We start from the raw sequence: 13606 nt of genomic DNA on the forward strand, positions 1-13606 counted from the left end.
AAAAATCTAAAAGTTTATCTCTTATATGCACACAACATATAACCTTCTAATATATTCGGGAAATTGCAAGCATATATATATTCACTTGGCACCTCAACTTCTTCCATTCGCCTCCAAAGATGCCCACGAGGTACCATATCAAAAGCTTTCTTGAAGTCTACAAAGAAACAATATAGACCTTTACCTCTAAGGCAACTTTCCTCCATTAATACTCGAAGGGTGACAAGGTGATCAATGGTGCTATGGTGTTTTCGAAATCGAGCTTGTCCATAAGCTCTCTTACCATTTTTTTCAGCCCATGCAGTTATCTTTGATTCTATTATACATCCAAATAGTTTTGACATTAATGAACCAACCATGATGGTTCGATAGTTGTTTACATTATTTACATCTCCTCCACCTTTATGTAAAGGTTTGATCCAATTTGTAGTCCAATCATATGACATAACATGTTGCAATGCATCGTTAAACATAACGCTTATCCATACATGTGCTTCCTTTCCCGTCCATTTGAGCATTTAAGTCTTTATACATTGAAGATCGTTTGCGTTTCGAGAGGCCAATTTCTTAAATCCTATGCATATATCTTCAATTGTAAAGAAGGGAGACATATGTGAAAGAGAACCATAACGCATCATCTTTCCCGCAAGAAATAGCTCATATAAATTCTTACAATGCATAGACAAGTCATGAAGAGTTAAGTCACCATAACTCTCAACACGTTTCCCCTTTAGATTTCCCCAAAATTTAGCACATGCATGTGATTTCTCTTGTGTTTGGAGAAATTGTTGAGTAACTTCCCATATTCTTCTCTTTCTTTGAATAAGCCTTTTATACTCATGCAAATGCTTTTGGTAATTTTCTTTATCCTTAACTACATCTAAAACCATAAGGCACTTTCGAGCTTCATGACATTCTTTATCAACCCATTTTTTTCTTTGAACTACATTTCTTGGTGCATTTCGAAGATGTGTGGTTGGTCAAAAAGCATTTGTTTGTACATGAGAGAACGACTTTCTTAAAAGCTTCCCATTTTGCATTCTAGTGTGGCACTAGGTTGTATCTTTGTCATTTGTAACTTATCCTCAACTATCTTGGAATACATGGGCGCTCGCTTAAGGTTCATGTTCAAATGCGGTTGTTTATTATCTTCAATGCCTTCTCACAATCAAACCTATTCATACATTTGAGGTCAATACATAAAGCCCTATGATTTGATTTCGTACATAAAGCCCTATGATTTGATTTCGGTGTCCATTCACCAAGTGAGAACTCATGTATACGATCCAAAATACCTAAATTAGACTTACTCTCACTTGATGACTAAAATGTTGTATTAATCATCATAAAAGTTTTCATAAACTTAATTAATGATTTGCTTCTAAAAAATGGGCATGCACTATTGAGATTGATATAATTTCAAGAATGTAAATAGTGAGAACATAAACATCAGCCTTTGAAAGACAATGCTAAGAAGTGGACGCATTTCATTAGAGAAGAAAAATAGCATCAACTTCCTTTGGTTAGTGAGACATAATTGGTAGTTCGTTTTGTTGGGATTCACACTTATCTTACATAAATGTATACTGACAAATCAATTTTCTTCTATCGAGTAGAAACCAGAAAGTTGCATGTGGAAGGATTCACAAAACTCTGACATTTTTTATAGCTTGATGTGAAATGCATGATGATGATCAAATTCCTCTAGTAACCATATTGTGAGAAATAGTGCCAAAAGATTGTTGAATCTTTTGGTCATGTGCAAACGTGTGAATGCTAGGGAGGGGACATCCTATCTGTATCCAAATCCTCTTGAGAGAGAGTGCTTTCACACATTTTGTCTATCTGTTATACCTTATGTATGGGTATATTATCATCCCCTTTATGCCCAAGGAGAAGAGGCAAATATATATATGTATACCAATGAATTGCTGTCATTGCCTAGAGGATAGAACCTCATGATTGAATTGGAAATGTTATGTATGCACCTATTGTATGAACACAAGTGTTCTATGTACAAACATATATGCATGTACATCTCCACATCCCCTTACATTGTTCATGCATGTACTCGCGCGTGCGCACATACACACACACACCACACACACACACACACACACACACACACACACACACGTGTCTATGTACAAATATATGAAAACATACACATCTAGATATCTTTGGATGTCATACTCATACCTCTCCTTAGTCATCATTATGTCTCTACTTTTCATGGATAGAGAATCTATAATTATTGTAGTGTTTTGGATGATATTTACTTTTGTACTCCCTTATGTTATATTGTTAACTTGTGTTATGGATAAATGGTGATGATCTAATGACACATTTACTCCTTAGCATTTTGCATACCTATTCTTTTTTACAGTGTTATTCTATGATAAAGGTAGCCTACTTTTGTTGCGTTTTTTTTTACTTAGTCTCTAGGTTGGATTCAAATGACCTTTGCTTCGATAATTATGTTGAAAGAGCCCACATTTCCTTTATGTTGATGTTTGGATTTGTGTGGTATTGCTATAAAGCTAGCAATGTCATCCATCATCTCTTTCTCTTCATAAAATGAAAGGCCCTTTATTTTCTTGTTGCTTGTCATTTAGGGGTTAGGGGTGTGTGGGAGCATGAGAGAGAGAGAGAGAGAGAGAGAGAGGTAATAATGCAATGTTATTTAAGTTGCTAGTTCTAATCTTCCTAGATATTCAAGGGTCCCCTTATCACACTTTGTTTCTTTGTCAATGAGGTCTTTCGGGCTTTTTTTCTTTCATGCTTCGCAATCAATACAAGTCTACTAACTAATCTTTACATAATTTCCGCCCCTCATGGGATGGATCTGAAAGGGAAGAGAAAAATACTCTTATAAGAAAGAAAAGGAAAAAAGTGAAGAGGGAAGAATGATGGGCTCCAACCAACTAGATTGATTTGTTTTGGGGGGGGGAGAGAGAGAGAGAGAGAGAGAGTCAAGTGGGATCTCGTTGATTGCACATGTGGAGAGGGAATCAAGATGAGACATTGGGATCTCTCAAACCCTCGATTTATGTAAAGCATTGGGAGGGTCGCATTAGCATATAATTATGTATGTATTCATATTGTTAGGGAGGAGGGGAGGTGGGTAGTACACTTCCATAACCTCTCGATTAATTAAGGTATAATATACATTCATGAGTGAGAAAAGGGAATTGTGATTGCATATGAGAAACACACACATTCATGCACATGAGTAGTCAATTCCATGTACATAATTTCATTAGGGGAGAGAGTGTTGGGTGGGCATATGTGGTTTGTAAGTAGCAGTATTATTGTAGTCATGTACACACATACACACATACACACACACACATGTGTTGGATGAGCAAACGTTAATGGAATAATCCATGGCTCTTCTCCTTTCGTCCACACCTACACTCTCCTCCGTCAATCCATCCATCCATACGATAGATATTAACAAGCATGGACACACACACACACACACACACACACACACATCCTCCCCTCCTCCCCCCCCCCCCCCCAAACAAAAAAAAGCCTCCTCTAAAACTGGCTACTACTCCTAGTCCTCCTCCTCCTCCTCCTCCTAGTAGTAGTAGTAGTAGTAGTAGTAATAGACTTTAGTAGTAGTAGTTTTTTGGTACTCTCTCAAAAACTACTACCACTATGTACATCTCTCTCTCTCTCCCACTCAACTTATTCTATGCTTTGGTTTCTCTTTCCCTTTTCCCTTTTCTTTTTGCTTCTGTTTTACCTCTTCTTCTTCTTCTTTCTTCTTCTTCTTTTTATTAATTTCAGTAAAGCTATGAAATGCCCATCCACACACACACACTCACTCACTCTCTCTCTCTCTCTATTCTTCTGTGTGTCTGTGTGTCTGTACTATTCTGCAACTGTATCCCTTATAACTTCTTTGACATCAGGGAATATATCTTTCACTCACTCACTCTCTCTCTCTCTCTCTGTCACTGGGATCTCCCTCTCCCTACCTTAACCATAAACTTGCTTCATTATATTTCTATGTTCTTCTTATGTTGTCTACATGTATCAAATGAGGATATAATCCACGATAAAAGATCGATAGGGAAATGGGTTTTGTTTCTCGAGAAGATTATGCTCGGTTGATCCAAGCGCGCCTCTGCAATTGTTATGAATTCAGAGCTGGATATATTGTACAGAATTTCTCTTAAAGATTTGTTAACGAAAGAAAGCAGAAGAAAGGATCCAGGTAGAACACGAGTAGACAACGATGAGAGGAGAGACACCCTTAGATTATGCTGAATTCCAGCTATCGCCAGGGCGGACAAGGTATATTAACCGATAATTAGAGGAGAACTTTTGTCTCCTTCCCCCCAAATTTGGTTCAGTCTTTCAGATTGAAAATGCTAATTACGTGATAGGGAGAAAAATATGCAACGCACATTTGAATTTCCCTCCCATCCAACAGAGTCTTGAGTAATGTGTCTTGCTATGATCTCATCCGATCTGTTTTTATTTATTTATTTTCTTCTTCTTCTGGTCTATTGAGAAAACAGTCAAAATTCTTAGGTCTTGTCATTTATGTAGATGCGATCTCTTTGTTTGGGCTGCTGCAGCTGGGTCAAGAGAGAAGGTGGCCTCGGGTTCTGCGAAGCCTTTCGATTCACACCTGCCTGCAGTAGCAGATGCAAGGAGCACTGGAGAGACCCCCACTGTCATCCTCCGCCCACAACCCATTCACAATCACACCACCACACCATGGTTTAGCAAAGGCACTCTAGAAAGGTGAAGAGAGAAGAAGAAAAACAACTGCCTAATTACATACATTGTATGTGTGTGTGTATGTATATAATAATGGAGTAATTTGAGAGCAGAACCTTATGCTAAGGTTTAGAGTCACTTCTTATGCAATCTTATTTTATGCCTACTTAATGCCCTCACCTGAAAGTATGATGTTTTCTTTCTTTCTTTCTTTTTGCTTCAGATTTGTGAGGTTTGTGACCACACCTGAGGTCCTTGAGAGAGTGAAAACTATAGAAGATGAGCTCCTTCAATTGGAACAAGTTCGTGATGCTGTTGCAAACACCTTCTCACATGTATTTATTTAGTTATTTCTTCTGATATCTCTTCTAATGAATCCTTATATATATATATATATATATATATATCAATTTTTTAGTTCCTAAAAAGTGTTCATGGTTGTTGGTTTGATCTTCTTACATACATATCTATTCATGAATTCATGGATTTAATTATCTTTGTGCTATCAAAATTCTAGTCAAGGAGTGAATCAATAGAAACAGAGGAGGCTCGACCTGATGCATCAAAGTGAGTATAAAAGACAGATCAAACTTGTTGGAAAACATTTAATTCAAAATCATTTTATATGTAGTTGAACTCGAAATTAAACAAACTCCCCCCCACCTTATCTCTTTACTTCCCAAAGTTTCCCTGCCTTGACTCTGATCCCCAAAAATAAGGGGTTAATTCAGAAATTTTCTTTCGTTTCCCAAATTGGTTGCATGTTTGGCATTGGGGAAATGTGAAAACACCATCTTTATTTATTCAAATGTACAGAAGAGAACTCATTAGAGCAATGGATGCTCGATTGAATGCATTGCATGAGGAGCAAATCATGGCTTTCGCTCGGGCGAACGCAGCTGGGTTTGACGACAAGAGCATCACAGATCTGGTCCATTTTGCAGAAAATTTCGGTGCTGAACGATTGAAGTATGTAAATCCATATGCAAACAACATTTTTTTCATGTGTTTGTGAAGTGAATACTGGGGCACAATAGATATATTTCTATAGTGAGAATTAAAATATATGTCTTCTTTTGATTTTTTTAATGGTGAATATCAATGTAATGATTTCAATTGTTTTAATACCTTTGATTTGTTCCTTTCCTCTAATTTCATCTTCCATAGAAGTATTTATATCATTGATTAATTCTTTCTTTCTCCCTTATGTTGATTTCTATCATTTTATTGATTTGTTATCCAAGTGATGATTATTCAGATCTTAATAATTTGGATATACATCATCTGACTAAGGTTCATGTGTGAAGTAAGCTAATTTATCATGTAAATTCTTGTTTATGGTAGTGATGCATGCACAAAGTTTCTTGCTTTGTCAAGAAAGAGAATACTACAGCATAAAGACTTGGGTTCTCCAACAATCGATACTATATCAAAAATCAGACACATGAGCACTAAAGAAAGTGAATTAACCTCGGATGAAGAGGAATGGTTTCCTGGCTCAAAACGGAGGCTTAATTTTGGTGTTAACAGAGTTGAGACAAACCATCCTGAAGGTATTAAACTACCCTTATATTAACTGTTTTTAAAAAGATATCACTACTTTTGACACATGGCTTTTCTATCATTTCAATGTTTATGCGTGAGTTTCGATTATTATCTCTACTAATTCAAACATATGAGTTACTAATTTTTAAACATGAGGGTCTCTACTATTCAATATCAGCTAGTCCTTATGAAAGTCAAGATTCTTTGTTAAGAAGTGGATTAGAAGCAAACTATGGCATCTTGAATGGGTTCAAAACTAGGATGTTCGGCATCTTTTTGCATATGATTTCTTTGTCTTCTCATTCTCACTTGAGAGCATTTTTTTTCAGCATTTCAAGTTGATGAAAAGGATGGCACAAGAACCATCATTGGTGGTATACAATCTTCTTCTCTTCCTCAGAAAGCATCAAGAAGTCTAAGTCAAAAACAATCGTTTGAACGTGGCCCTACTGAACGAGTATCGTCGGGGAATACTTTTCTCACTCACTTGCATAAGATGGCTCAAAAAGTAGAATCGAGATCTAGTGAAGATTTTGGATGGCATAACGAGTCAGACGTTGATGAGCAGGGTCAATCTCATACTTACAAAGATGGGACCATTTCTTCTTCATCGTCAATAGAAAGAAGTTCTTCATTGCCATATCTAAGGGTGAATGTACAAACCCCACTTGTCTCATCTAACAGCTTGATTGATGCTGGTAAAGTGAGCAACTTGTCTTCAGTAAATGACGACATGGAAGTAAAAGAGAGCTTGAAGAACTTTGACCAGAGTGAAAATGACAGTAGTATGAATGACCGAAAAACTAGAGATGACGTAACACCAGCGAAACGATTAAGTGTGGCTGCTGCCATCAGCCTTTTTGAAAGTAAAAAGAAAGATTCAACTGAACCCCCTTTCAGAAAGCTTGTCAAGCAAGAAAGCCGCAAGGTATTGATAGAAGTAGCCCATTCTCCGTCAGAAAAATCTGTCCTAAAGCGATGGAATACGACAAATTCATTAACTACTGCTGAGAGCGGTGGGCAAGATAGCAATACCTTGCATAGTGAAGTAGAAAGGAATCTAGAATCTGATGAAAAAATGAAAATCCCATCGGGAAGGATATCTGAAACTCAAGTTTGGTCAGCATCTGAAAGATCAAAGGAAATCTTCAAAAAGTCACTGAATGATCTCTTTACTCAGGTTCATAGCAATGAGCATCCTAAGAAGCATAGTACTTCCCAAGCTACAGTCATAGATCATGTAAAAGAAGATACTGCGATGAGTGTGCCTGATGAAGTTATCTCTTCAAATTCCAAGACAGATTCTATGGATACTAACATGGTAACTACTACATTCCTATCGATAACGAAAAGTAATTCAGACCAATTGGATTTACATGGGAAGGCTACGAGGAATGTGGTAGATGAAGTTATATCATCAAATGCAAAGATACATTTGATAAATACAAATGTGCCAACCTCTGCGTTCAAATCGATAAAGAAAAGTGATTCAGACCAATCAGATTTGAATCGAAAAGTTGAACAACAAGGAAACACACAAAGTCTCAAAGCGCAAAACATTGGAGACGAAACTCAGCAGATTATATCAAGAGAATCAGTTTCTCACCGACTGAAAATGCCAGGACAAGTTCCTATGGAGCATGAATCGATGGAACCAGCTACTCTAAAACAAGAGAGAGCTTCTATTAAAAGAACAGATGGAACAAAGTTCAATGATGTGTCTACTTGTAACAATTTGTCTACTAGAGATAATAATCAATCAAGAAAGAGTGAGAACCCTGGGAAATTCTCCTTCCGAAAAACTGAAAATAGTCCATCTTCCATGGACACTATGTTGGCTACTCCTATTGATCTACAGATGCAAGCTTTGGCGAAAATGGTTGAAAATCCATATAACACTATTTTGAGTGTAAATGTGGATGTCATTCCAAATGAAGTTCAGGGGAAGTTTTTTGATCATTATTCTAGGCTTAGGGATGCAAAACTAAGGCAAGAGAATCCGGCTAGAAGGGCAGAGAGAGAAGCTAAGCTGAAATTCATGCAAGAAACACTTGAAAAGAGGAAGGAAGAGATGGAGTCTAGATATCTACAACATTCTAAACGAAGAAACCCAGCTATTCGTTCAAGTGGACGACCACAACAACTAAAAACAGAGGCCCTGGTCGAACAACAACAGGTACAGCTATTGTAGTGAGATCTGGGAAGAACCATGTGTTGATTTAAGCGATTATGATATCTTTGTATTGATTTTTTAATTATTTAAAAACCGTATTGTTGTCCATCAACACTCTTTTATGGGTTCTAAACCAAGGAAAACAATAAATGGCATTGTTGTCAAGGATTTTGGGAATTTCAGCCCAGTTTTCATCACAGTGGTTTTTTAAAGATTTGCCTGATGTTACAGTAAAATAAGGAATTACAAAGAATCCTAAAAATAAGCTAAATATTGTGAAGTTTTCAAAGATTGGCCCAATTTTCTATGCCACTTGGGTAATAGAACCTTTAGATTAGCCCAGCCAATTATACTCAGTAATATAAGCAATTGGGCCATCTTATATCTAACCCTTGCTCTATTCCCTTTTTCAGAAAGATAAAAAAGATGATGATGAATATACTGATCAAGAGGAATATTGTATGAGACTTCAGGATGAGTACAGTGATACGATCTCACCCGTGTTGACACCTCACTCAGCGAAGAATCGGTTATCTTCATCAAAGCCACGTACTACCATGAGAATGGTTCAAACACTTCCAAAATCTTCGAATGCTCCTCGGAATACATCAGCAAGACCAGCTATTCTAAAGACAAACCAAGGAAAAACATCGAGTTCAAGTATTGTGGGCATGGATGGTTCAGTTCCAAAGACTGCCACTATTCCACACCCAAGTGAATCCAGAAAGGATGTAATGAAAAGCAGTTCGACACGTGCAGCAATACTACGAAAGCCAAACATCTCTTTGAGAACAATCAGCGATTCGATCGATGATGTGAGCAACGTAGGTAATGGCGATACTAGTTTAAGTGTGGGTGAAAGAGAAGAAGTGAAACAACCATTAGGAACTATGGATACCAAACAAAATCCTCCAGGTTCAACTCAGGAAGCAAGGCCATTTCTACGAAAGGGACGAGGCATTGGTCCGGGTGCTGGACCAAATTTTATGAAACAAAAGGCGTCGAGCGCTGTGGATGTAACCAAAATCTATAGCGATGACTCATTGATGGACTGCAAGGTAGGAAATCCCGAGGCCATTAAGGGTACGATGGGAGAAGAGGAGTTAGCTGAAGTTCATGATATTCACAGTGTTGTCAATCTGGAAGAAGAGAAGGCTGTGAATTCACCGATGCTACAATTTTCCGCTTCTAGTGATGATGGGTTTATATCTCCAGACAAGGATGGGGATGGGGATGGGGATGGGGCCGGGGAGGGAATCTTGGGAATAAGGGAGGGGGAATCCTTGGGAATTGGGGAGGAAATCTCGGGAATCGGGGAGGGTATCTTGGAAACAATGGAAGAATGTGATCCGGGCAATACATCAGAGAATAGTGATAGCCCTATCAACCCATTGGAAGAGAATCACAAAGTGAGCACACAAGAAGAGGGATACACACAAGGTCCAAGTGTGGAGATTTTGAACCATAAACAGAAAGAGGGAATGCTGCTATCAGAGCTGCTTGCAATGAGGAATTCAGATAATCTCATGCCCCCGGATTCTTCTGCAGTGACATCTCCTTCAATGTCCTTCCAGGATGTGTCTTTGCCACATGGCCACATTGTGAGCCCATCAAATAATAACAGTAATCCTTCATCGGGCTCTCACACATTATCTTCTATCATGCAAAGAGGTGCAATATCAGGCCGATTTAGTCCGAATGCTGTGATGGATTCTCCGACGAATACCCCGGAGAATGAGTTGATGATGCACTCCGGAAGGCAGTTCAGTGGTGGGCCTACGAGGTCTTCATCCATGTTGTCACTGCCCCCCAAAGAGTCGTCGCCTAAAGGGTTCAAACGGCTTTTGCATTTCGGGAGGAAAAGCCGCATGCCTGAAACAGTTGCAGCCGATTGTGTGTCAGTATCAACAACTTCCGAAGGAGACGATGATGCCGATGATGTGCGGGGGGAGTCTGGAGGACAACTCTCAGATGAGTTTATTCGAAAGCTAAGGATGCAAAAAAAGGGGTTCGAGCTCGGAGATGGTTATAATTTTCCAGACCCGGAGACAGGTAAGCAAGTCAATGTGCCCAACTAACAAGGTGAAGCAAAGCTTTACATGCATGCATGCCCTTTAAGGATTGGTAGATTGAGAGTGGAAAGGGAAGGTATTATTAGTGTACATAATACATTGCAAAACCCCCTTTGAAGAAGCAAAGAAAAGAGATAAACCAATAGAGGATGGAAGTCATTAAATGCGAGCAAGAAAGTCTACAATGCTTTGATTTGAGGCCAAAGTTGCAAAAAAGGTGAAACGTTTTTGAAAGGTTGCGAAAACATAAAATCGGAAAAGTGTATAATGCAAGGTTGCAAAAAATGACATGTACATATGTATATATCAAAGACGATAATTTAAAAAGGAACAAGTAAGGGGAAGTTTTGGAGCCCAATATTTTAAAATTTGAAACTTCATGATTAATTGTGATGCCCCATGTGACCTTTTAAGAAGGAACTACAAATCAACAACATGGTAGAAGACGAGAGAGAACGTTACACTAAGTAATCATTAAATGATCGGAATTGTCACATGGATGTTGAAAGACACACTAAGTCGTCATTACAATGATCAAACTCATTACATGGATATTCAAATAAGGTTTACAAAAGTGATAATAGATATTGGTATTCTAGACCACACTATGGCAAACTACCACTCGAGTAAATTCTAGAAGCCTTTTGCCTCATTTTTGCATTTTTTTATCATAATTTTCAGCTCAGTTTTTTGGAAGCTCCATTCCACCACCGCCTGCCAATTTTAAGTTGCGGGAAGAACAACTACCGGGAGGAAACTCAACAAAAGGTCATTGTTCCTCCTCTTTATCTTAACATTGTTTTGTGTGTGTTGGGGCTTGTACACTAGCTGTGAGTCGTGACATACTAAAACAATTGTATAGAAGCTTTCTTCACATGCTTTAATTAAATTAATTATGCACCCCCACCGCCCTCCCACTTGATCTACTTGAGTACATTTTCCATAGTGCTAATTACAATTCTATTGTTTATATTCTAGGTCCCAGATCTTTCTTTTCATTGTCATCATTTCGGAGCAAAGGCAATGAAGGCAAGTCACGTTAAAGTGCTCCATTTTACACAAAATTTCATCAACTTCGTTATTTTGTATAGATAAAAGCATTGTTGTATACGTAAGCCTTGTCTCCATTTAGGATCTATACAATCTTTCGTTTTTGAACACAAACAAAGATTTGTACATGTTCCACTTTATAAGCCTCACATATATTTATACCGATTAATTTATACCTATACCAAGCCATCTTCATACATAGCATTCTTATTATTAATGGCATATTTTTACTTGCCCTAATTTCTCGCAATGGCATTTCATGTGCAATGTAACTCTTACCAAATGAGACTTTATTTATTAGATGATAAATGTGATTTGAAACTGACAGATACATTGTCTGAAAAAAAAGAATAAACAATCCTAAAATTCTGTGCAATAAAGGTACCTTTGCAAGGTTTTTTGGGCAATCTTTAACGAAAAACATTAAAAATGTACTTAGCTTTTGCAACACATGGTGTTAGAAAACATGCTTTTTATAAACAATTGTCATGGAGGGATGATTTCCTTTATGGGCATGTGATTGCGTTCAAGCGTGCACATCGTTGGTTTGATGTGAAAGATGTGCAATTTGAGGGTGCACAATGATGGTTTTATTTGAGGATTGTACGATTCGAGCAATAAAATTTCATGTGTATATACTGAATATGTTTTTGTGGAATGTTCATTGACAAGCATGAATAGAGTGTCATTAGCATTGCCCCACTAGACTATCAAGTTTGGACACAATTTGTTGTTTTTAAGAATGCCAAGATCAAAGTATAAAATGTTTTTGTGAAATCTGATAAAAAAGAGTGGAGTTTACGTCTTGTCAAAGTAATGCTCACTTTTTTAAAGTAAACTTTTCCAACAAAAGCTCCATGGAGTGCACGTTTTGCTAGACATTTGTTTCTGGTAAATTTTCTGGGGTGAAGGATGGGTAGTGATAGTGCTTTTTGCCTTTTCAACTTTTGATTTTTTGGGAAATAGGAGAATGTCCATCATCTGTCTTATATACTCAACTCATCGATACATAAGAAGATCAGGCGGTGCATCACATTTTGCCTTGCACTTTTAGTTATTTTGTTTCATATGTGGCACTTGAACTTTGATGTGAGAAAGGAATAAGTCACACGTAGAGTACATTTGCTAGAATAACATAGGTACGACATGGAAGCTTGCTGTGCATTTTGTAGATACAAGAAGATGCCCATTAATGCCAATGCCATGCTTTAATGGTTGGACAACTGGCATACACAACATCCTATGCAAAAAGGGCATGAGGTGAGTGTGTGCGATTAGTGCAAACACACCGACCCGATGCAGAAGCATAATTATTATTGTAAGAGATGGCTCAATAGAGGGGAGAGTGGGATATACAACACCATGTGCAAAAGGGCCATGAGTTGAGCTTGTGCGATTGGTGCAAACACGCTTGACCCAATCAATAAGAATTGAAATTGTATCATGGCAGTGTTAGGAAATTGTCCCTCCTATGGGAGAAGTCGACAGTCAAAGTCTAGTAAGAAGTCAACAGTCGAATCGATGAGCCGAATACAAGATGGTCGGTCGGATCCGACTAGCTAGTCGACAGGGTCGTCGATTGGTTCTTGGAGGAGATAGAGAGCCGACTATGATAGTCGACTACATTGATAGATGCTCCAAGTAAAGATAAGGCCGACAAGTCGAGCCGATTAATTATTATATACATTATATAATGTTGAGATATCAAGCTCAACTAGGTTTAGGTAATTAGTCAACCATGTAACTTAGTATTTACATCATTAGAATCTAGTTAGAAGTGTTGACTTTAAAGCCTTAAATAGGATTTTGTACTTGAGTGGGATACATTCTAGATCCTCCACTACCAAGTTCATTGAATATAAGACTTACATCCTTGTACCTATATTCTCCTCACACATGTGCGCCCTTGCACATGAGATGTATAAATACCACATTGTGGGTATCGTTGTATTTTGATGCTTATTAATATAGAGAAAGGTCTTTAGCTACACTCTTGTTAATCATCCCCCATTTATCTTATTGTTCA

General features: G+C 37.8%; 1 protein-coding gene across 1 annotated transcript; it reads left to right on the top strand.

Annotated features, from left to right (window-relative positions):
• Nucleotides 1–3862: 3862 nt before the first annotated feature.
• Nucleotides 3863–11820, top strand: LOC147860173 (uncharacterized). The gene is made up of 10 exons (XM_087324137.1): nucleotides 3863–4308; nucleotides 4567–4764; nucleotides 4964–5075; nucleotides 5258–5307; nucleotides 5557–5709; nucleotides 6085–6293; nucleotides 6615–8461; nucleotides 8872–10510; nucleotides 11212–11298; nucleotides 11509–11820. Exons 1-10 carry the CDS (start codon nucleotides 4250–4252, stop codon nucleotides 11571–11573), a joined length of 4419 nt encoding a protein of 1472 aa, XP_087180263.1. The 5' UTR covers nucleotides 3863–4249; the 3' UTR covers nucleotides 11574–11820.
• The last annotated feature ends 1786 nt before the right edge of the window (nucleotides 11821–13606 follow it).

This window comes from Azolla caroliniana, unplaced genomic scaffold (genome assembly GCF_043228905.1).
Source record: "Azolla caroliniana isolate FFs.n. ecotype wild unplaced genomic scaffold, voAzoCaro1.0.p SCAF_9, whole genome shotgun sequence".
In the NCBI taxonomy this organism is placed as follows: Eukaryota; Viridiplantae; Streptophyta; class Polypodiopsida; order Salviniales; family Salviniaceae; genus Azolla; species Azolla caroliniana.